General features: G+C 43.5%; 2 protein-coding genes across 6 annotated transcripts in view; both read right to left on the bottom strand.

The window, feature by feature from the left end:
- The window catches only part of LOC311007064 (NACHT, LRR and PYD domains-containing protein 3-like), a gene marked incomplete at its 3' end in the record, with an annotated part of 257,119 nt that overhangs the window by 153,272 nt on the left and 78,410 nt on the right, over positions 1-25,437 (bottom strand). The window lies entirely within an intron of this gene.
- cep43 (centrosomal protein 43) lies at positions 1,994-23,977 on the bottom strand. 5 transcript variants are annotated; one of them, XM_084000824.1, is made up of 19 exons: positions 23,799-23,977; positions 20,162-20,215; positions 19,990-20,044; positions 19,396-19,484; positions 18,675-18,809; positions 15,913-15,969; positions 15,763-15,833; positions 15,080-15,141; positions 14,847-14,908; positions 14,127-14,192; positions 12,352-12,414; positions 10,786-10,946; positions 8,180-8,254; positions 5,943-6,011; positions 4,985-5,133; positions 3,207-3,353; positions 3,077-3,176; positions 2,794-2,878; positions 1,994-2,191 (listed from the first exon to the last, which is right to left on the bottom strand). In XM_084000824.1, exons 1-19 carry the CDS (start codon positions 23,880-23,882, stop codon positions 2,111-2,113), a joined length of 1,665 nt encoding a protein of 554 aa, XP_083856950.1. In that variant the 5' UTR covers positions 23,883-23,977; the 3' UTR covers positions 1,994-2,110. The 5 variants fall into 5 exon arrangements, with proteins under 5 accessions (XP_083856950.1, XP_083856953.1, XP_083856952.1 ...); XM_084000827.1 differs by having other exon boundaries at positions 3,077-3,110; positions 3,243-3,353; XM_084000826.1 differs by lacking the exon at positions 8,180-8,254.

Below are 25,437 nucleotides of genomic sequence, written 5' to 3'. Positions count from 1 at the left end.
ATGTTACAGATGTTACTAATAGAGATGTTCCCGAGGTGTCTGTTTTATTGACTCCTGTGTGAGGATCAAACAAAGAGCCGAAACACTTCACTGTGATGACACTAAACTAGTAGAAGAGTGTGTGTGTCTGTCCCAACATGCACACTTGATCACACTTACACACTTGGGCACTTGGCGTGTGTGTTCATGTTCTTAATGTCAGTGTTCAGTGTGTCCCATTTCTCCAACGACTGAAAGTGCAGCCGCTTGTTTTGCACTTTACCCACACTGAAGGTCAGACCGCATCCGAGCGGTGTTTGGCCAAGTATAAATCCCACAATGCACCACGGTGAAGTCCGCCGTCACCGGGAGCAACAAGCCACGTTTAGGAAATACGATTGCATTCATTTCAATAAAATGAAATTAACTTTCTATCTCATAATTATGACTTTTTAATGTCATATTTTATATTCATCATGCTCTGTTCATGTTTTTATTTTATTTTTTTTCGTTTTTCTTGTTTTTCTTCATTTACTTACAGAGTTGGGCTTACACAGTTATTATCTGAATCTTGCGCATAGAGACACTTTAGGAGCAGATGAGACTGTGATCCAGCAGCACTGTTTATTAAAACTGTTGCTGTGTGTGTGTGTGTGTGTGTGTGTGTGTGTGTGTGTGTGTGTGTGTGTGTGTGTGTGTGTGTGTGTGTGTGTGTGTGTGTGTGTGTGTGTGTGTGTGTGTGTGTGTCGTAGTTGTGCTACTGTGCACAATGGCACAGGCTGCACTTGTCATGTTTGTCCCGATTGCTTTTAAATCTCCCCCCACGCGCTTGGCCACTTAATACATGCTGAACACTATTATGCAAATATACGTTCCGCCGGCAAAACGTCACCAAAGTGGTAACCAAGCGCACTGAGCCAAATGTGGAGGAATGGGACAGCCCCTGTGTGTGTGTGTGTGAGTCCAAGTGAGTCATGTGGCCCCTGACCCGACCGACCACCAGGACACTTCATCTTTCTAAACATTTATTTTTTTCATTTGTACTATGTTGTTTTTGTTTATTCTATCACCTTGTTTTCTGGGTGGTTATTTATGTATTGTTTGCTTGGTCATTTTGGCCACATTCACAATATTTTGAATATCGTCTACTTTGGTCACTTGTTGACAGAAATATTTTGAATTTTGTCTATGTAATGACGGATTTTGTCAATAAAAATTGAGATTGGAAAAAAAAAAAGAAAAAAAAAGAACTTCATCTTTCTAAACTAAAAAAGTCTTTCTAAGCTTTACTTCCTGATAGTTGTCAAGATAAGAGCTGAAGGGAGTGTGCGAGAACGGCCTGAAACAGTCGAAGCCTCATCAACACTGACCCAACACGCACAAATTAACACATGTATATACAACTGTACATACACATATACATATATATATAAATACACAAACATATACAAGCATGTATGCAAGTTCCTTTATATTAAAAGTGAAAGAGAAAAAAAGGCAGAAGTGGACGAAGAGATAAGTTTCACTGACAAAGAAAAAAAAAAGACAAATTAGAGCAAAACTCACAGGTTCAGGTGACGAATCGTCGTCTGCTGCTCGTCTGAAGACGACAGCTGATAGAGGTGGAGGAGAGAGAGGAGGTGGAGAGGTGGTGTCGACAGCTGCATCAAACTTAGAAACACGACTGGTTAAAAAAAGGGGAACAGTGTGAACCTCAGAGAGAGAGAGAGACACCCACCTGTTACGTAACAATAATTTTGCTGTCGTTGTGTTTTTCAGTCGTCGGCGTCGTTCTATTGTGTCAATAAAGCTTCTTTGAACGTGATTCACAGTTCAATCAATTCATCAAAATGACAAGAAGAGGAAGTAAGAATGTGCAAAAGTGTGCGTGTGTGTCTGTGTGTGTGAAGGTGTGAGAGTTGAGGTTAGAGGTGTGAGTTTTGTTTTGCCCTTTGAGAACACGGTGGTGGGAGAGTTTGATCTAAATGACTGTGCAGAGAGCAGCTTGGTAGAAATCATTTATTTATTTTATTAGGCTCAGAGAAACTGTACATACTTAAATAATGACAATGAGAAGAGGTGCATGATGGGAGAAAAAGACAGACAAGCCCAGAGTGGTGCATGATGGGAGTCAGGCCACCTCCTCCATGTAGTCGGCCCCGTGGCTCCGACTGAGCTGAGAGACGCTCAGGTCCTGAGTGGAGTCGTCCAGCTGGGGAGACAGAGCAGGGTTAGGGTGCAAGGACTTACAGGAGTACACTGCTTCACCTCAAGGGGGAAAGCTGTGGGTCTGAGAAGTGAAGTCACTTCCTCGTTCAACAAACTGCAATCCCCTCTTCTTCCTCTGGGGGCTGGTGTCAGAAAGCAGCATTCTCCATAGACGCCCATGTTAAAATCACCCACTTTACATCCTCAATAAACATGATCAAAGCCTGGTGTCAGAACGTTTTCTGGTGTCAATCGATAGTTTCTACCCCCGCACACACTCTGAGGGGTTTAACTCTACTGTTTTACTGTTATTAGGTTAAAACTCTGGCCAATTAGGGCGAGGAAACGTTGAGTGACAGGTCCGAAGACCACTGCTTCGAGGCCAGTGGGCGGGTTCTCGGCCGGCTAACTGCCGCACCGCTCCAAATATGGCAAGTAGAATCCAACATGGCGCAGCTCAAACCCCCGTAGTAGCGGCACAAAACAGACTCCCCCAAACCAATGGGTGACGTCACGGCGCTACGGCCGTTCTGACTACAGTCTATGGTTCGGACCAGGACCAGGACCAGGACCAGGACCAGAACCAGGACCAGTAGCTGTGTGTACCTTGTCGCTGTCCGGTCCCTCGATAGAAACCTCCTCGATCTCTTCACCGATGCTCAGCTCACTCCTGGAGAAATCTGACCGGTGACTGAAACAACAACAACAAGGATCGTTTACTTTACCTATTCAGGAAACACACACACACACACACACACACACACCCTTGTAAATCTATCTTTGTGAGGACATGCCATTGACATAATGTATTCCCTAGCCCCTTACCCTAACCTTAACCATCCAAAACAAATGCCTAAACTTAACCATTACATTACACCATCACACACACCTGTTGAAGTCGTCGTCGTACTCGACGTCATCGTCTGAGGAGACACAGAGAGATGATTGATAATCACTGTATTGATCTGAAGTGTAGTATGATGATCCGACTGGACCAGAACCAGGACCAGAACCAGGACCAGGACCAGGACCAGGACCAGAGGTCTGACTCCTACCTAACTGCACTGATCCAGGTTTGTCCCTCGGGGTCAGGGGGTCTCGGGGGTCTCGGGGGTCTCGAGGGTCTCTGGGGTCTTGAGGGTCCTTCTCTCTGGACTCTGAAGCTCCTGAGGACGGAGGATCAGTTAGACAGATGTCAACTACATCTGGACAAACAGCGGTGTTGAGCGCCCATACCGCTGTTGGCCTAGGTTCCTTTTTGGTGATGTTGTTTTTTTGTGATATGTTGTTGCATATAACCCTGTTTTTAACTCTGTCTTTATGTATTTGTGTTGTGATGTTGTAATTAATCCTCGCTATTAACTCATTGAGTGCCAACCACGTAATTTCTCGTTTTTCGTTCCCATGCGTTGAGTGCCGAAAACGTAATTTTACGTTTTTTGCTTTTTTTTTAAATTATGAAAATAGACACTTTAATACACATTATATGTAAATTTGGGGACTCTACGACGAGGAGAACTGAAATAGATGACGATCAAAGTCACATGACAGCTCATGATCTGGAAGTTTTTATCATAACTCGGCTTCTGCAAACGAGTTCTGCATGCAGATGCAGCAGCTGCTGCAGCGCAGCTGCTCTGCTCTCACCCGCGCTGCTGCTCCAGCTGCTCGAGCTGCTCGGAGCTGAACCAGGAAGCTCTGAGCCGACAGTCCGCCCGGTCTTCAGCTGGAGCAACACCGTGTCCTCCCCAAAGTCCTCCCGCGGTAAAATCTGATGGTCTCTGGGCCAAAGCAGACCGGCATCACCGACCCGTACCACAGAAGGACCGCGACCACCGGCGGGACCGGTCTTCCCGAGCCGCGGTGGCCGACAGACCCTCACGTTCCGCGGGGAGAAGCTGAGACACGGCACGGTGCGTCTGTGTTATTGTTGTTTAGTGGCGCCCCCCCGCCCCCGATGGTGGTTTTGTGAATAGAACAACAACTGTTGTATATATTTATCTTATACGAGCCCTTTGATCCAGAAATGCGAGTGTCAGAAGAGCGACAGACACAAACAGAGCACCTTTCATAAAAGACGCTCTATCTCCTTTTCTAGAAAAAAAGGAGGGATTTTGGTGAAACCCAGCCATGTGTAGCTTGACTTTTCTCAGGAACGGAGGCACGTAGAAACAAACGGTTTGTGGCCACTTGAAGCATTAAGGTAAACCTTTCAATTGAGCTACAGTATGTGTTGGTGGCAATAATATAGAATACACTGTGGCTCTACATAAAAAGTCAAAAATGGTCTAAATTGCCGGTACACTTGACTAAAACTTTGGAAAGGAGCGCGGCACTCAATGAGTTAACTCTGTTTTTCTTTTTCTTTCATGTTCTATCAGTTTAGTCTTCCTAATGCCTTCCTAAGCCTTTGTAATACTAGTGTGTTGTTATATTTCTCTGCCTTGCTGCTTTGCCTGTTTGTTTAACCCTTTCTGTCCCTGTCACTCTCTTGCTGTTTGTCTGCATAGCCATGCTTGTGTGCTGTCTCTTGTTGTCCTGCTACATGTCTGTATAGTTGTACTTTGTGCAACTGTCTTTAACCGATACTTTTTTCACAGCCACCTCTCCCCTTCCCTTCAAGAAGCGTGTGCCTCTTGTCAGGCCATCATTGTAAATAAGAACTTGTTCTTAATGATTTTGCCTGGTTAAATAAATAAAAAAATAAGTGGTGACCAGGACGGCCTGAGGGGGGCGCCGTCCACAACATGGACTGGACTAAACTAAACTGAACTGAACTGAACTGAACTGAACTGACCGCTCCTGCTGCAGATGGACTCAGACGCGCTGCTCCCTCCTCCTCCTCCTCCTCCTCCTCCTCCTCCTCCTCCTCCTCCTCCTCCTGCTGGTCTGGGGGCCTCAGACTGGGACCCAGCAGGACTCTCTCTGACGGACGACTCCACCTTCCTGAGACACAGACACAACAGTGAGACAGAGACACAGCGACACAGCGTTCCCACTCTTCTCTTTAAATCGTTTTCCAGGACTTTTCCAGTGGCTCCAGTCTGACAGACATGTTGTTATTCTACATCCTCTGTCCCGTTCATGTTCTTTTCTACAGTTGTACCTTATTTTGTACATTTTTGTTTCTATGTTTCTTCCTTTCTCAGCTCCTTTTTTTAATATATACAGTATATGTATATATTGCTGCTACATCTGTCTGCATTAAGTATTTTCTTTCAGAATGTTTGGAGCAGCTGACAGATGAATTTCCTTTGGGATTAATAAAGTATCTATCTATCTATCTATCTATCTATCTATCTATCTATCTATCTATCTATCTATCTATCTATCTATCTATCTATCTATCTATCTATCTATCTATCTATCTATCTATCTATCTATCTATCCATCCATCCATCCATCCATCCATCCATCCATCCATCCATCCATCCATCCATCCATCCATCCATCCATCCTCTTACAGTACATGCTTAGAAATTCCTATGAATTTATCATAGAACAACACAAACTGGAAACACTCATCAACTCAAAGTCTCTAGTTTTCTCACTTGGCACTTTTTTATTTAGAAAATAAATCCTTAGTGAGGTCTGAAAACAGCAAACAGAGCTCTGGCAGCTGATGTGGTCAATCATTTTCCAGGACAACTGAAGCTTTTCCAGGACATTTGACTTTTTTTTCTAATTTTCCATGTGTTTTCCAAGTGGGAACCCTGAGACAGAGAGACAGAGACAGAGTTTGACCTGTGGCTCACCTGAGCTCAGAGCTCTGACTGTGTTCAGACAGAGGAAGGTCTCGCTCGCCCTCAGCCAGGACGGACAGACTGAGACCAGAGAGACAGAGACAGAGAGAAGAGACTGTAACTGACCACACCCCCCTCAGTCACCCAGTCACATGGCCAGCCAGTGGAGCAGCTCTGATGACATCACACAGGAGATGATGACATCACGCAGGAAGGCAGTGGCCATGTTTCCATCAGCGTGTTTAGAAGCATCTGGATGTATCGCATCGGGAAATTATGATGGAAACGCCGAAATTCTACCTAAAATCCCCTGATTTGCACAAACTGAAATACTGTAAGCTCGCTATGGCCGGGTGTTGGTTGATTCAAAGACGGTTTATAAACCAAGACCTTCCATGACCAGTCAGCTTCCTGTATACATGTCACGTGGGCTTCTGCACGGCTGTATTGACTCCAATGGGAAAATTGAACGTGAACACAGATTATGGTCTGTCCTTTCTCCCCACGGTCACTGAAGTAAATGTTGGACTCATTTTTCACAAGCCACATCTCTTCTGAACAGTTTGACACCAAAATGGCGACTTTCAGACGGACACATCAGGAGAAAATCCACTTTGTTCCAGACCTGTCTCTGTCTCTACGACACACTCTCGCCAGATTTGGCCACAGATCTCCTAGGCAACGTCAAACAAACAGCCCCGAACTCCCGTGAAAATGATTTAAATTATTTTCATCATGCTAAATATTACTGTTAGTAGTGTAAATATTTAATGTTATCATAAGAAAATATAAACATCTCACTTTCATCTACCTACAAATTGTATAAATCCACACACACGTTCACAGACGAGGTGGTGACGGTTGGCCACGCCCATTTAGAGAGACAGGAAGTGTAAACATTTCTATCATGGAAAAGCCTCTCATGGGGGGTCTTGGTAAATAGAGGATCTTTGGTTGATTCGAAAGGGATGGAAATGGCTGTATTCGAATCAAGTGTGACGTAGCGCACTTTCACCACAACTGCTTCCGGGTCACTCAGAAGACAACAACATGGCGGACAGCAACGTAAGATTAAGATGTGGACGGAGGACGAAGTCGTGAGTTTTTTAAGACTAATAAAGGAGAAAAACATAGGCTGTTATAATGAGTAGTAATAGGATGTGATGGATGGATGGGTGTTATATGTATGTATGTATGTATGTATGGATGGATGTATGGATGTGATGTATTAATGTATGATATATGTATTGATGTACAGGTGCATCTCAAAAAATTTGAATATGGTGGAAAAGTTCAATATTTTTTGTTAGATAGCCTATTTCAGAAAGTGAAACAACAAATACAAATATATAACTATTTTGGTTGTGGTGTGGTGTCTGAAAACATTTATATATATTTTACTTCCAGAAATATCTAACAAAATATGTTGAATTTTTTCACGATATTCTACTTTTTTTTTGATGATCTGTATGTAACGTGTATTGAATGTCTTGCATCATATACACACAGTACTTTGTGTTGTACATGCCACAACTCTTGCCAACCCAGAACAAATTTCTCTTAAGGGAGACTAATAAGAGCTAATTCTATTCTATTTAAATCTGTCTTGGGGATGACAGTAGAGAAATATAGGCTACTGATACCACTGTGTCATCTTAAATTTTAGAGTCACCAGACTGAGAAAGAGGTGAAAGAGATGTCTCACCTCTTTCGATGTCTCATAATGAGAAGCTTCTCTTTCACCTCTTTCTTTCTTCCTTTAGAAAAAAGGGAAAGAAAGAAAGAGGTGAAAGAGATGTGTCATAATGAAACATCTCTTTCACCTCTTTCTTTCTTCCATTTAAAATAAAGGGAAAGAGGTGAAAGAGCTGCGTCTTATTATGAGATTATGAGGACGTTCAATCGACTGGGCTGACAGATCTAACACCACTTGTCCGATTGTAATTAACTAACGATTGAAGTCCTGTCTCCATGGCGATATGATCCAAACACCGGGTCGGGAAGACGGTGAAGTGTTTACAGGCTGGTTGCCATGCCAACCTGCGGAAAACTCGCGCAAACTCGAGTTTGTAGTTTTCACCAAAGTCTGTTTCTTTTACTGGAAACACACAGGATTCGGAATTTCCTTTAATGCGCTTTTCCCAGTGATTCGGATCACTTGGGATGGAAACATGGCGACTGACATGGTGAGTCATGCTGGGGGGGGGCGAAGGGGGGGGGGGGGGGCGGGGCTAAGCAGACACACTCACTCGTTGAGGCTTTTGTCTCGTCTCATGGCGGAGACGACGACCGGAGCAGCCTGACACTCGTCCCTCAGAGGGTCGCTGCAGCCGGGGGGTGGGGGGGGCAGAGGTCGGCGTGGGGGGGGGGGGGGGGGGGGGGGGGGGGAGTGCAGGAAGAGGAGGAAACAGAAACAGAAACAGACAGAAGAGTCGATCCAAGACAAAGCAGGAAATACCAAGAGTACCCGTATGCAGGGACATCCATACCGGAAGTCCCAACCGCACTGCAAAAACTCAAAATCTTACCAAGAATATTTGTCTTATTTCTGGTCAAAACAATCTCATTCTACTTAAAATAAGACTCATCACATTAAAAGCAGCTTGTTTTTAGACACTTTTTACTTCTTTCAAGCAGATTTTCACTGGAAATAAGTAGAAAAATCTGATAGTGGGGCAAGTTTTTCTTTCTTATTACAAACACAAAAAACTTGCTTTCACTGGCAGATTGTTCTACTTATTTCAAGTAAAGATTTGTTTGAAACAAGTGAAAAGATCTAAAAACAAGTTATTTTTTAGGTGACAAGTCTCATTTTAAATGAAAAGAGATTAGTTTTGACTAGAAACGAGACATTTTCACAAGAAATAAGACAAATTTTCTTGGAAAGATTTTGAGTTTTTGCAGTGCGGAAGTTGCTCTTCTTCGTGTGTATCATTTCTATGTTGTAGCGATTCAGCCTAGTGCCCGTCTCACCTCATTCACAAATCCACACATCACACCTTGCCCCGCCCCCATGCCTCGTCAGTCCAATCATCGCCGCCACACTCAGACCCGGGCAGTATGAGAGCAGCCTACCGGAAGCCCATTCATTCATTGTTTTCTCTGATTCATACCGGGAGCACTCCGTGAATACTACGAGTTGCTGCCCGCAACCACTTACGCCGTTACGCACGGGCAGTGAGAGGTATTTGCTCCGTCGTTGTGCCGGGACGGCAACCGACCTCGAAACCGGGAAGACGCTGTGTGTGTGAGAAACGCTGGAGACTGACTACTGACTGACTGCAGACGATACAGACGGGAGGTATAGTCCGCTGTTTATGTTGCCGTGGTGCTGTATCATGTATTGTCTCTGATCGCTGTGATTGGGTATACTGTGACACATTGCATTAACTTCCTTGTTAGGCTGTGGGCGATATACGGGGACTGTGTCGGGAGCAGAGTCGTTGGGTCGTGACGAACGGGGCTGGAGGATTATCCCTCCGCACCCGGTGGATGGACCTGCGGGAAAGTGGGCGGGGCTGACGCACGTCACTCACACACATACACCCACATTGGACTGGTTCTTCCCCCTCGGGGTTAACATTGAATTGAACTATGAACTGTGAACTGTGGGATTGTTTGGTTTATTTGTAAATACACTAGAAGGTGAATTGACAAGAAAAGTGTTGTTGAGTCCTTGATTTTGTGGGGTTAGTATGTATGGAGTCCTGGGTGGGGGAAACAATAACCTTTTTGTGCAGTAATTGATCTCCTTATTATTTTTGATTATTTTTTATTTGTCAGACTTTGACTCTGACTGGCACCCCAGACTTTAGTATAGGATCAAACTGTTACAATGTAGATAAAAAAAATTACTCAGTATGTCAAATGGTGCATGATAAAATATTTTTTTTCCAGCGGATACCTTAGTTACAACATGATTGAGTTAACTAAATATTTTTTTTGCATGGATCGTTTATTAAGTTATTAAAAAACGCTGCTAAAGGCTAACGGCTAACGGCTAACAACTACCAGTTGCCCAGCAGACCAGGAGAGAGAGAGAGAGAGAGAAAAGAGATGTGGTTGGTGGGTGCTTTGGTTGGGTTTAGGCAATGAAGAAAGGAGTTGGTTAAGTTTAGTAAAAAGAGCAGGTAGAGGCTAGACATGCCAGATAGAGAGAGAGGGGGTTCTTAGAATAACATAGAAATAATATACACGACAAAAAAAGCAACTTCCGGTTGGGACTTCGGTGTGGATGAGCTGAGCTATGGCGGCGCCCTCGTCCCTGCACACGGGTCCCTCTCGGAAATACAGGAACAGGTAAGACAGGGTGAGCACTGGGAGGGGTGGGGGGGGGGGGGGGGGGGTACTCATGTCCTACAGGTCCTCTTCAGATCAGATCAATAACCTCAGATCAAGCTCAATAACTCACATCGATAACTCAGCTGTCCCTGTAAACCAGTGGTTCTCAAACTTTTTTTTTTTTTTTTTTTTTTTTTACATCAAGGACCCGAAATTGACACGAATTAGACCACGAACCGCCATCGGACCAAATTTGGAAGCAAACACCAGAAATACAAAAATACTCATTTAGTATTCAATGTATGTTCAAATTAGGCGTGAATTTTTTGGAAAGATTATAGAGAAATCTCTAGAAAAAAGTGGTAAAAAATTCTCCCCAAAAAATAAATAAAATGTTTTAAAAGAATTCTAGAAAAAAGTGGTAGGATTTCTGAAAAAGCCCAAACCAAAAAAAAGTTTCTCAAAAACATTCTCGAAAAAAGTGGTAAAAATTTCAACAACAAAAAAAAGTGGAAAAAACTGAAACCGATTCTCCAACATTCACGTCGGCCGCGGTGCGTTCAGGCGTCCTCACCAGCCGTAGGTTTTCTGAGGTTTGGGCAGCGGGTCGTCGAAGAACGAGTCTCCGTCGTCGAGGTCCGGCTCGGCCTCCAGGTCCAGGTCCGGACGGTCCCGGTCGCCGCCGGCAACGGGGGCGGAGTCTCCTTTTCCCAGAGAAGCCACGAGCTCCGAGGCCTGAGGACCGACAGGAAACAGGAAACAGGAAACGCATCACGGCGAGTTCAGTCTGGTTACTGAGGTGACGGTGAATGAACAGGAAGCAAGCGTCGCTGACCAGTAACTACACCTGCCCCACCTGTCCCCCTCCCCCAACACCTGGACATTCAAGATGGCCGCCACCTGACAGGGACCGGCTGCGTGGCGAAGCAGCTGCCAATCAAACGGATCAAACCAAGTTCACTGTAAAAAGTTCAACTGTTAGATTAATTCTGTGTGGTAAAAAAACTGAAGTGGCAGCACTCACAAAATAAACTTGAAACATTTATTTAACGCACAGCAGTGCCTGACGGACGCGTTTCAGCCCTTGGCTTTCTTCAGTGTGCGTCTGAAGAAAGCCAAGGGCTGAAACGCGTCCGTGCTGCCATTTCAGTTTTTTCATTGTTTCGATTTTTGAGCCGGCACCCAGTTTTATCTTTACACAAGAGTCGAGCACGCCATTCCCTTTGTTCTCCTAATTCTGTGTGGTTCCAGAGTCAGAGGTGGCGGCCATCTTGAAATCTGAAGTGGCTCATGGGATTTTTCATATCATGGCGTCAACAGATCTAATTTATTCGACAGATTAATGAACTCAATCGTCTTTATTGATTTTCAGTTTTAGTTTCAGAGCGGTCTGGATCAATAATAAAACACTTCCTGCAGGGAATTTCACATTAAAAGCCTTCTAGAAGAGCAGGTGAGTTAGAGCAGGTTGTTTTAGAGGGAAATACAGAGACTGTTTGATGAAAAACTGTCCCTGAAGGCAACGTGCATCAGCGGTTTTGCATGAATTTCCCTCTAAAACAACTCTGTGTGGTAACGTTGTGTTATTATCTCATAGCGTGGTGAATGTGCAGCTCACAACTCTGCTCTGCCGTTCTAAAAACAGCTTGCACCGACAATTAAAGGCAACGAACCTACTGCTATGACTATAGGGGTTATGGCAATAGGCCAATTTGACAAAATGTTGAACTATCCCTTTAAATGAGATAAATGTAAGTCAGACAAGTTGAGTTTAAATACAGATTCTTTATTTTTCTTAAAGGCGTAGTGCTGCGGGTGGCGGGGGTTTCCTGTCCACATGCCAGCAGGATTTGAAAAGTTCCCATGATGCCTTTCCTGTCCTGACCTCGAGCCATCGCACCATCACAACTCCCATGATGCACTGGGCTCCTCTACCCCCCTCGCCCCCCTAACCCCGTCATTAAAGTCACCATCATCATCATCGTCACAGCTGGAGCTTTATTGTGAAGGGGTGTTAGATGTAGAGGACAGGAAGCAGCGATCAGACTGTGAGTGTTAGTGCGGATCGTTGTGTGTCAGTGTGATGATGATGTAAGCGCCAGCGTGTCAGAGCTCCGCCCCCTGCCCGTCACCTGGTTACCTTGACTACCTCGGCTGCCGTCTCACTCTGTCCTCTGAGCCTGTGGCCTTTAAACCTGGGAATCTGACAGGGACACAGTCTCAGTCTGGGAAAACTGGGTTAAACTGGGTTAAACTGGAGTTAAACTGGAGTTAAACTGGAGTTAAACTGGAGTTAAACTGAGTTAAACTGGAGTTAAACTGGAGTTAAACTAGTTAAACTGGAGTTAAACTGGAGTTAAACTGGATTTAAACTGGAGTTAAACTGGAGTTAAACTGGAGTTAAACTGGAGTTAAACTGGATTTAAACTGGAGTTAAACTGGAGTTAAACTGGAGTTAAACTGGAGTTAAACTGGAGTTAAACTGGAGTTAAACTGAATTTAAACTGGAGTTAAACTGGAGTTAAACTGGAGTTAAACTGGATTTAAACTGAATTTAAACTGGAGTTAAACTGGGTTAAACTGGAGTTAAACTGGAGTTAAACTGGGTTAAACTGGAGTTAAACTGAATTTAAACTGGAGTTAAACTGGAGTTAAACTGAATTTAAACTGGAGTTAAACTGGAGTTAAACTGGAGTTAAACTGGGTTAAACTGGAGTTAAACTGGAGTTAAACTGGAGTTAAACTGGATTTAAACTGGAGTTAAACTGGAGTTAAACTGGAGTTAAACTGGAGTTAAACTGGAGTTAAACTGAACTTAAACTGGGTTAAACTGGGTTAAAACTGGAGTTAAACTGGAGTTAAACTGGATTTAAACTGGAGTTAAACTGGAGTTAAACTGAACTTAAACTGGAGTTAAACTGGAGTTAAACTGGAGTTAAACTGAACTTAAACTGGAGTTAAACTGGAGTTAAACTGAACTTAAACTGGAGTTAAACTGGAGTTAAACTGGAGTTAAACTGAACTTAAACTGGAGTTAAACTGGAGTTAAACTGGAGTTAAACTGAACTTAAACTGGAGTTAAACTGGAGTTAAACTGAACTTAAACTGGAGTTAAACTGGAGTTAAACTGAACTTAAACTGGAGTTAAACTGGAGTTAAACTGGATTTAAACTGGAGTTAAACTGGAGTTAAACTGGATTTAAACTGGAGTTAAACTGAACTTAAACTGGAGTTAAACTGGATTTAAACTGGAGTTAAACTGGAGTTAAACTGAATTTAAACTGGAGTTAAACTGGAGTTAAACTGAATTTAAACTGGAGTTAAACTGGAGTTAAACTGGGTTAAACTGGAGTTAAACTGGGTTAAACTGAACTTAAAGTGGAGTTAAACTGAACTTAAACTGGGTTAAACTGAACTTAAACCGGAGCTAAAGTGGAGTTAAACTAAACTTAACCTGGAGTTAAACTGAGTTAAACTGAACTTAAACTGGAGTTAAACCGAGTTAAACTGAATTTAAACTGGAGTTAAACTGGAGTTAAACCGAGTTAAACTGAATTTAAACTGGAGTTAAACTGGAGCCTGAGTGAACCAGTAATATCTGACCTGTTTCTATTGGAGCTCCTACAAAATAAAGGCAGAGATTTGTATTAAAGCTCCATCAAAGCCTTAAAACCAGCCGTCAGGACTTCCTGTCACTTTGTGATGTCACAACAAAGCAGTCACACTAAGCCCCGCCCCCCCCACCACCTGGACCCACCCACCATCCAACTTGCAGGATTTGGTTTCTCTGGGTATTTTATCCTGAAATCTGCTTTTTCATTGGATCAGCCAAAGCAACGATCACCCAATCAGAGGAGCGGCTCAGAGCCTCCTCTCCTCTGATTGGCTCAGGCCTCACGGCTCTTCAACACCTACCTTACTGACCGGTGGAGAGCCGATCTTCTCCTCGGGAGGGGGGCCGACGTCAGAGTCCTGAACCACCTGAGGGACGACACAAAGACCGTCAGCTGCTTTGATCCTTTCAAAATAAATCTTCAGCGAATCAAAAGACACAGGAACAACTTGACCTTTGGTGCCTTAAACCGGCGATTCTCTAACTTTTTTACCCTAAATTGACACAAATTAGACCACGGACCCCCCGTGAAATACTCTTTTACTCAATCAATATACGTTCAAATTTTTGGAAAGATTATAGAGAAATGTCTGGAAAAAGTGTTATAGCTTCTCTCAAAAAGTTGAAAAAATCTCCCAAAAAAAAGTAAAAAGAAAAAAAAAATTCTCAAAAAAAGTTGAAAAATTCTCAAAAAAAAGGAAATACATTTTTTTTTTTAGAAAAAAGTAGTTTTCTAAGAAAAAGGAAAAAAATGTTGTTGTTTTTTTTTTTTTAGAAAATAGTGGTAAAATTTCTCAAAAAAGTTTTAAAATTCCTCTTTTTTTTAATTCCAGAAGAAACTAGTAAAAATCTTTCAAAAAAATTCTAGACAAAGTGGTAAATACCCCCACGCCCCCAAAAAAAGTAAAGCAGCAATAATTACACCCCACCTTGAGAACCATTGCATTGAATTCTGACACAGGAAGTGTGCGGTTACTTCAAAATAAAAGACACAGTGATGATGTGGTGTTTTAGAGACTCACCACACTTCTGCACTGAGCGAACAGACGTCTGTACATCCCCAGGAAGAGCTGCATGTCTACGGCTGAGAGGACGCACACACACACACACACACACACACACACACACACACACACACACACACACACACACACACACACACACACACACACACACACACACACACAGAGTCACACACCTGTAGCCAGGTGAGGCAGCAGCAGGTGAACAGGTGAAGCGGTGCAGAGCGACTCACCTGGAGACGAGGTCTTGTCTGCAGCTCTGAGCTCGTCACTGATGAACCTCTCCAACATGTTCCTGCAGGTCAAAGGTCAAACAACAACCGCTGCCTCAGTTCTCTGACGCCCTGCAGCACCTGAACGCACCACGACTCATCCTATGATTTCCACGATCATGGAATCACAGAATTGGCCAAATAAAAGCGGAATAAATCTATTTTTAACGTGGAATATCGTGGAATTTGACATAATTTGACTGACATGCTGTTTTCATGTGGGAGAGGAACGTTTGTCCCGTCAACACAGAGCTGAACTGCCAACATCCTGTTGACTGGAAGAGTAAAAATCCATGCAATGACCATCTATTGTCCAAAAGCCACATGGAAAAACAAGGAAATAATTTTTTTTAACTAATACATTTTATTTATGTTGCATCGGGCAATATTTGTTCTTAAGGTATGAAGAAAAAGTGTTGTTTGTTAATTACCTCAATAAATTTAAAGTCATTTCTATTTAATTTGTGAACATTTTAGTCATTAACGTTAAAAACACACTGTTTTTGGAAGTAAAATAAGAGAAAAAGGTAAAAAAAAGCAGAATTTCCAAAACATGAAACAGATTTTACAGCCTCTACTTGTTACCGTGACTTCCTGCCTCTGGTATCCGTGGTAACTGAGCGGATGTATGAATATTGTCCTACCTGCTCAGGCCGGGCAGCAGATCCACGAAGGCGTTCTTCACGTCGTCCTTGGACACCGAGCCGCTGCGCTCCTATTGGAGGAGAGGGTGGCGGTGAGGCGATGACATCACAGGTGAACCGTAACCGTGACGACGGCGGGAGGAAACTCACCGTGTCGTAAAACTCAAACTTCCTGCGGGCGAGTGCCATCTGTCTGTGGGACGGTTCCTACGGAGGGAGATGAGGGACAAACAGAGAGACTCCATTCAAAGCTCCTGAACTTTATCGACACAGATACAAACTATTAAAGGGACAACGAGGAGTTTTGTAAAAGTGAAGTGTTTCCACACTACATTTATGAGCCTCCGCACCGTGAAATTCTTTGACCGGTGCAAGACAGACTCATGTTTTCATTCATCAAGAATTAAAGTCAGAGGTTGGAAGACGATCACATACCGTTGTAGTTCCCACCATAAACGGAGATTCGGCGGCGTTATTCTCATGACTCGCCACGAAACCGAAAGTAAAGAAACGCTGGTCGGCTCGCCCAGCATTTCCACCACCACTAATAATAACAAAATAACCATAGAGACAAAACCATAGATTTATCTAAAATGGACCATTAACAAGTGGTAACGTAGATTCATCCACATTAATATGAGACTTTTTTATTGTCGCGGAATTTTTCGTTCTGTCAATGGAGAAACTCCTTGTTGTCCCTTTAACAAAACAAACTAAAATACTGTGTCTCAATGTTTCATCTTGTGTTCTATTTTATTGTATTACCATTTTATTGCATTTGTTTTCTATGTAAAGCGACTTTGAGTATTTTTAAAAGCGCTACAGAAATGAAATGTTTTATTATTACCGATAAGTCAGGGGTGGAACCGTCACGCTGAAGTTTAAGGTTTTCTTGATGCTGGAAATGATTTAAAACTTCCCTTAAACATATGAAACCTTTAAGAGGTGGTGTGTGTGTGTGTGTGTGTGTGTGTGTGTGTGTGTGTGTGTGTGTGTGTGTGTGTGTGTGTGTGTGTGTGTGTGTGTGTGTGTGTGTGTGCAGCAGCTGAGGGGGAGTTCAGACTAGATGGTGTTTTTCTGAGATCAGCAACAACAGGAAACCGAGGCTCCGCCCCCTCAGTCTGCAGCTCGCTGACCCAGATCAGCTGGGTATCGGTACTTCATACCTGACACAACCCAGTACCGAGTCGTATCGAAACTGCAATCGCTTCTTTCTGTACCCAGATCAAGAAAAAAAAAGACTGTTTCTATGGTTTTGCTCGCAGCCAATCGCCGCAAGTGTTCTTCTATTCAATGTGCGGTGTGATTGGTCCACCACCGCAACAACAACAACAGTTTGTATGGCAGTGGAGAGGGTCTCTCTTTCTCTCAAAAAGTTGAAAACAATATAGAAAAAAGTTGAAACATTCTAAAAAAAAAAAGTAAAAAAAAAAAAATTCTAGAAAAAAGTTAAAACATTCTAAAAACAAATCTGCAAAAAATTCTAGAAAATTTTTTTTCTAGAAAACAGTTGAAAAATTCTCAAAAAAAAAAGAATTCTAAAAAAAAAATAGTACGATTTCTCGTGTCCATCTTTTGAAATGAGAAGCAGCACCTGAACGCCCCAGCCGCCCACACACACTTTCTCCCCCTCTCTCCTCTCGTCCGTCCTTTGAAATGAGAAGCGGTAATGGAAGAGCGCTACCGCCAATCCATCATTTTAAATCACCGACTGAAAACCAGCCATCCGTCATTTAAAGGGACAGTATGTGAGATTTACCCCCATCTAGCGGTGCGGTTGCATGTCGGCACGTATTCTTGCTGTTGCGTTTACGTAAACTCGGGCAGAAGTCAGAAAAACAACACACGCTGCATGTATCAGGATAAACAAGCCTCTATGTAAACAAACGGTCCGCCAGCACGAGGCAAAACAATACAGGCGTGACAATATGTTGTCATGGTGATGTCGTATTGTTTACCTGACCCACGTTTTACCGGCTTTCTCTCGTCGAGTAAAATAACATCCAGTCGGTTTGCCGACGGCGTCACTCACGGCGTCATTCAGGTGTCTGACTGCACCTGAAGGCAACACCAGTGCCTCCGTCCTTCCTCACACTAGCTACACGGTGGTGACAGTTTTAACAGGCGCTGTCTGGAAAACTTTCTCCCCGAGCCGAGAAGCTCCGGCGGCCCGAGTTTGAGGTTACTTACAGCCACGGTGACACTGAACGTAAAACATGGCGATTCAACATGGCAGAGAAGGTTCGGTGAACCCCCCCCTGTATGTTTGTAACGACTTGTAACATCTCATTCTAAGGTACGAGAAAGCGCTCGTTTGTATGCGGGCGCGATTCCACTTCAGTGAAATACGTATTTATGAAAGCGATATTTGATTTTTGTCAATAAAAAGCCATTAAAGTCCCATACTGTCCCTTTAAAAATGAAGTCGCGGACTGTGAGACTCGGTACCAGAGAATTGTAACGTTACTGCTTCTGGTCACAGCGGCACCGCTCATAAAGTCCTCGTTACGTAATGAGCGCTCATCTAAACGAGGAAGTCTCCTCTCCCGGTGGAAAACTACATCAATATTTTCCGGCCTCTTCAAATCAAAATAAATCCGCACCTTGCAGAGTTTGAGCTGCAGCTCAGTTTCATTTGTTTTTTTCATTTGTTTCACACAGAACTTTCTGGAGGAGTCTTTCCATGTTTCTCCTTCTGCACCAGTGAAAAGGAAACATTTACAGTTTTTCAGACAAGACGATTGTGTCATAAACTATTTGATTTTTTTTTTATTTGAACGACTATTCATTTCCCATTTCTAGTAAAAAATCTTTTGAATGGGGAGGAATTGCCTTCTTTTCACATGATTAGTATGGAATGAAGTTGAAAAATGATTGAATGAACGATACCCAGCCCTACAACACTCTCTCACCTCGGAGCAGCCGGTCTTGTCCCTGGTCCGTCCTCTCCTCACCAGCTCCAGCAGGACGGGACAGTTCCTGTTCACCTCCGACTCCGACAGACCCAGGTCTCTGCAGACCAGGTCCCGACCGTCCAGTCCGTTCAGCTGCCGCCACCAGGCCCCAAACACACACACACGAGGCCCACAGACACACACACCAAGCCCCAAACACACACACACACACACACACACACACACGAGGCCCCGCCCACCCAGAGAGACAGACAGACAGACAACAGGGACACGTCAGCGTTAACCTGATGGAAGTCGCTAAAATCCGTTTCTATCTCAGTCACTGGTGTCAAACAGTGGAACAAACCAGATGATGAGGTTAAAAAATCAAAGAAACTTGTTGTGGGCTTTTAAAAAAGAAATATGAAACTCTATTCTGGACGATTATAAATGGATTTAAACCCAGAGAAAGAGGTTTAACGTTATTCTGGACTGGCTGTCTGGAGTCTGTTGTATCATGTATCCTAAGAAAGAAAAATTGTGATGACATTAATGTCTTCTGAATGGTAATCGGGGTTTTATGGGGCTTTCTCCTGTTTTCCTTTCGGTCATGTTGTTTGTATTGTGGAACTGAAATTGTGATGACGTCTGATTCAATTAACATGTCTGAAATAATAAATAAATAAATAAATAAATGTCGGCGGGAACTCGACGTGTCCTTGAACGCACCGCCACTCACCGAGTTGATCTCCGGCTGGAACACGGCCAGGCTGAAGTCCAGGTTGAAGACCTGCAGGAAGTCCAGCACCAGACTGGCCACCAGGCGGCCTGAAGGGGGGGGGGGGGGGGGGGGTAAATGATAAATAAGTTAATATGAGTTAAAATATAAAGTTAACATTAATATTGATAAAAACTGTTCATATGTTGAATATGTGGTTAAACTACATTTCATTTGGTTTGGAGTTACATTAGAATGGACTTCATTACCCATGATGCTCTAGGAGCAGTCTAACCAAGAAATCCCATAATGAGCCTCCGTAGCGTAGCTCTGAGCAGCTCACGGCTCTGCTCCGCCGTTCTAAAAACAGCTTGCACCGACAATTAAAGGTAACGAACCTACTGCTATGACTATAGGGATTATGGCAATGGGCCAATTTGACTAAATGTTGAACTATCCCTTTAAATCTACAACACTTAACTCCACCGGACCTGGAGCTCAGAGAGATCGATCCAGTGAATTGATCGATCAGCACCAGGGTGATAATAACGTGTAGCCACCAGGAGCTGCAGCACTATGGGATGTGAACCGTCACCATGACGACACGAAACTCACCGTCCTTGGTGTTGAGGCTCTTCTTCAGGTTCTCGTTGATCAGAGGAGTTTTGTTCTGAGGACGGAGGGAGAACAAGGTGAAGACCAAAGAAGAAGAAGGAGGAGGAGGAGGAGAAGATGAACAACAACAACAACAACAACAACAACAACAACAAAAGTGAGGAGCCGTCACCTCCAGCTTGTCCTGCTCCTCCATGGCCAAGAAGACGGCTGCTCTCATCTCGGCCTGAGGAGACACACAGACACTTTTCATTATTGATTAATCTGTTGATTATTTAAACGATTAATCGATTAGTTGTTTGGTCAATAAAATGTTTAATAATAATGTTAAAAACATCAGTCAGTGTTTGTCAAACCACCAGACATCGTCCTCAAATGTCTTGTTTTGTCCACAAACCAAAGAGAGACTCAGTTTATTGTCATAAAGGAACAAAGAAACCAGAAATATTCACATTTAAAGGACAATTCTGGGTAAATTCACCTCAGGCTGTATGTTCCATCATTTTAGGTCTAACAGAAGGAATCTGAAGGTTTTCAGTTTAATTGCTCCTGTTTTGCGGTAGTTGTGTCTGTCCCCACGTCGCCACGGCAGCGATGAATGGGAGCGGATTGAAGTTCTGCTGCTTAGGCTGTTTCCATCCCTCAAAGCCACAGACAGCGTCAGATGGAGACTCAAACATGCAGCCAGAAGTTTATTTACTTCCAGCAAGTCCAGAGTTGATATTCCTGTGTTTATGACACAAACGGTAGCTCCCACTGCACCTGAACACACCGAGCGTCAACTTGGGTCTCGACTCCGCCAGACTTTGAATTAGATCTAGTTTTACAAACATGTCGGCTTCTTTTAGACCTAAAATGTTATTAGGAACCTACAGCCTGAGTTGAATTTACCCGAAATTGTCCTTTAAGAAGCTGGAATCAGAGAATTTGGACTTTTTTTCTGCAGCAGTTCTAGACAACACGGGGTTCTAGACAACACGGGGGGAACTATTATCTGTGATCTGTGGTACGTCTGTCTGTCTGTTTTTTAATGTGAGGACTACGGACAGAAACTAGCTTTGAGCTAAATCCGGCACATTTACAGGACGCCACGGCGTTAAACTGTTCATTAATGTGCACTGTCCTGACAAATATTTGAATGAAATGAAATAATCTGCAGTGGTCTGATGAAGAAACTAAATGTTTGGTGGAGAATCGGACAAAGAGCAGAAAGAAGCTCCGAGAGACTCATGTTGACAGCTGAGTGGTTTCTGACCAACTGGTGTGTTTACTTCCTCCTGAGTAACGTAGAGTAACGTAGAGTAACGTAACGAAGACCCACTTAAAACTGTAACTGGTGTGAACCTGAACGCTGCTGGTTCGACAGGAAGAACTCCAGAACCAGAACCAGAACCAGAACCAGTCTAACTCTAACCCTGAGTCCTCAGTCCTCTGGATGTGGACCGTTAACAACCTCGGAACCGGTGTTGTGGCCCTACTGGTTTCAAGTTAACTGGTTACAGCTGCAGATGTTTTGCGCTCCCTGAGCAGATTCGTCACAAATTCACAAACATACACAACATATTACCAGCGAGTTTCAAGCCACAATTCACATTGAGCACTGAGTGAGTGAGCACTAACAGTTACGTACCAGCCACATGGGAAAAAAAATAAAGTGGAGAAAAAATAGGCTAATCTTCACATATTTGCGTGGGTCGGGACTCGATCTCGCTTCAGCAAAACCAATTACACCACTAATCACCTGTCTAGCTCTGTGAGCCACTCAAGCTCACAGGTGACAGCCGTTTCACTGGATATCAGTCAATTACGTCACTACAGGTAACGTTTTGACTCGAGCTGATCTGAGACAACTGGTTACCATTGAAAATACACAGACAATGCCTCGGTGTTTATTGTTCTCTTTCCTCCAGTCTAATCAACACATTCAGCGCTACACTTCTCTCCGCACAACGCTACGCACCACAACAAAGCCTGTCGTGTTGAGAAAGTGATGAACTAGCTCGGAAATACTGTCAAAATACGCTCAACAATATGTAAACAAAAGCGAAACACTTGAGCCACTGCATGTGTACATGGGTGAAAAACGTACGACTTGCATTTAATCACATTACTGTATTGCGAATGTTTTGTGTACTTACATTTCTTTACACTTCTCTACAGATCTTATAAAACGCACAACGTATTTATTGGCGTGCATTAAAAGAAATGTTCACTTGAAGTCGCCGTGGTTCGCGGAAGAGGTGATGTTAACCTCTGCTGTTTCTGCCTTGTGGCTATGATGCGTTCAAGGGAACAGGGCAGCGTCGGACGGATTCACAGAAAAAACTGACAAACTAAACAGTTTTGGGTCCATGGCGATCTAAATGGCAAGAAAATTATCAATCTCTATTTGAACATTAGTCCAGAATGATTTTCTGTCATAGATATGTCAGTTTTTTTTGTGAATGTCAAACTAGTTTTAATGAAAAGTATACCTTTACAAAGGGCAATGATAAAATATGTCGACACACGAAATCTAAATTTCAAACAATCGACTCACGTCCGACGCTGCCCTGTTCCCTTGAACGCATCAGGCAGAAACAGGTAGACTCAGAGCTAACTTCACCTCCTCCTCGACCACGGCGACTTGAAGTGAACATTTCTTTTAATGCACGCCAATAAATACGTTGTGCGTTTTATAAGATCTGTAGAGAAGTGTAAAGAAATGTAAGTACACAAAACATTCGCAATACAGTAATGTGATTAAATGCAAGTAGTACTTTTCAACCATGTACACATGCAGTGGCTCAAGTGTTTCGCTTTTGTTTACATATTGTTGAGCGTATTTTGACAGTATTTCCGAGCTAGTTCATCACTTTCTCAACACGACAGGCTTTGTTGTGGTGCGTAGCGTTGTGCGGAGAGAAGTGTAGCGCTGAATGTGTTGATTAGACTGGAGGAAAAAGAACAATACACCGAGGCATTGTCCGTGTATTTCAAAGGCAAACCGATGGTAACCAGTTGTTTCAGGTCAGCTCGAGTCAAAACGTTACCTGTAGTGACGTAATTGACTGATATCCAGTGAAGCGGCTGGCACCTGTGAGCTTGAGTGGCTCACAGAGCTAGACAGGTGATTAGTGGTGTAATTGGTTTTGCTGAAGCGAGATCGAGTCCCGACCCACGCAAATGTGTGAAGATTATTTTTTCTCCACTTTATTTTTTTTTTCATGTGGCTGGTACGTAACTGTTAGTGCTCACTCACAGCAGCATATTCGCCGCGGTAGATGTGAATTGTGGCTTGAAACTCGCTGGTAATATGTTGTGTATGTTTGTGAATTTGTGACGAATCTGCTCAGGGAGCGCAAAACATCTGCAGCTGTAACCAGTTAACTTGAAACCAGTAGGGCCACAACACCGGTCCGTAAAGACCCGAACACGTCACCGTTGCCAGGGAAACGACATGTCACCTAGAAACCAAGGAAACTTTACCGGGAAGTTTTGTGCTAACGGCTAAGCTACCGTTAGCACATAGATATACATTATACCGTCTATGTGCTAACGGCTAAGCTACCGTTAGCCCATAGATATACATTATACCGTCTATGTGCTAACGGCTAAGCTACCGTTAGCACATAGATATACATTATACCGTCTATGTGCTAACGGCTAAGCTACCGTTAGCACATAGATATACATTATACTGATGTGCTAACGGCTAAGCTACCGTTAGCCGATAGATGTATATGTACTGTCTCTATGCCGTTAGCCCGGTGAACCGGGTCTAACCGGACCGGACCGGACCGGGTCAGGCCAGGGCCTCTCTCCGGTACCTTGAGCTTGTTGAGGACTCCGTTGTTCTCCAGGTTCTGGATCAGCAGGTCCCGCAGCTCGGTGTCGTCCTCGGTCGCAGACATGTTTGTTGTGTTTGTGTGGAGCTAAAGCTAAAGCTAAAGCTAACTGCTGCTAGCTGCTGTTTGGTTCTTCTGCTGCTGCTGCTGCTGCTGCTGCTGCTGCTAAACATCACCGCCCCCTGCTGGTAGATTTGTGTTTATATCTATATTAGTGATTATATATCACATTGAAGATTGACTCAGATTTTTCATTAAATGAAAAACGTTGGATACTTTTTGGTTCATGATGTCAACAGTGAAAAACAGTCTCACTTGAATAAAATAAAATAAAAAGTTAAGATAAAATAAAATAAAAAGTTAAGATATTTTCAATCAAAACAAAACTTCACTTCAATCAAAAAAAAAAAAACGTGTCACATGACCATAGACTAACCTGGGAGCTGCTCTGTGTTTCCCCTACATGTCATCATCAACTGATTGATTGATTGATTATCAGTTATAAAGCCAGAAAAACTGAACCAGCTCGTGAGGTTGTGACATCACAGCCCCTCCTTGAAAAGCATGAGAACAAAGGCCCAATCCCAAACCAGCCCCTATCCCCTAACCCTATCCACTACCCCTCCGTTTGCGCGTTCACGCGGAGATCCGCCATATTAAGGGCCGTCCCAAACCAATTATCACTGAGTGGAAGTGGCTTGTCAAGCCCTTAAATAGCGAGTCTGCACCGGTGCAGGCTCGCTGGTGGTTGCAGCAGAAATTACGTCCGGACAATGGAGGAAACGTCATTCAAGTGTAGTTCCGTCTACTTCTTCCAAGTATTTTAGATCAAACACACACACCTTTATCCGTGGACGTCGGAACTCGGCTATTTTCTGAGAGGGAGGGGGGATTTTTGTTGGGAGAGTTGGGGGAGAGACGCACACTTATCAATGATTAAAGATCTGATTTTAAGTTATTTTATAATAGCATACGGGATTCTCTCAAATAATAGCCAGTATACAATTGTTTACACAGACAAATAAAGGCCGGCCCTAAATACAAGCTGGGTAAAAAAAAAAAAAAAAAAAAACTCAGTCGCCTGGAACAAACTGACAACGATCAGAAACTCTTTCAACTTTGTGGACTGTTTGCATGTGAAGACTGACTGGAGTAAAGCTGACCTCATCCTCTGCTTTAGAGAGGGACAAGTTGCACTATCGGACCTGGGTCTCTGCTCCGTCTCCGGTCCCGAACGGGCTCGGACACGGAGCGGGGGGGGGGGGGTGAAGCGCTAGCGCAACGCTGACAGAGCTGCAGGTCCGACAGCGCAGCGAGGAGAACAGTACGTGAGGATGAAGATGAACTACAGTAATGAACGATGAGCTTGGTCACTAATGTGTAAAAAGTAAACTGAGGGATTTAGAAATTGAAGGCTGAGCTGTCACGCTGATGCAGGCTGCTGATGCAGGCTGCTGTATAGAGCCAGGCACCAGCAGGCTGCATATCACATCAAAAGCATAGATATGCATTAGATGAAATAAATGTTAGTCAGACAAATTGAGTTTAAATTCAGATTCTTTTTCTTTTCTTTTTTTTTAAGCGTAATGCTGTGGGTATAGGGAGGCTGATTTTAGGTTTT

Source organism: Trachurus trachurus (assembly GCF_905171665.1).
Source record: "Trachurus trachurus genome assembly, chromosome: 24".
Lineage (NCBI taxonomy): Eukaryota > Metazoa > Chordata > Actinopteri > Carangiformes > Carangidae > Trachurus > Trachurus trachurus.
This window is presented reverse-complemented; position numbering and strand designations above follow the sequence as displayed.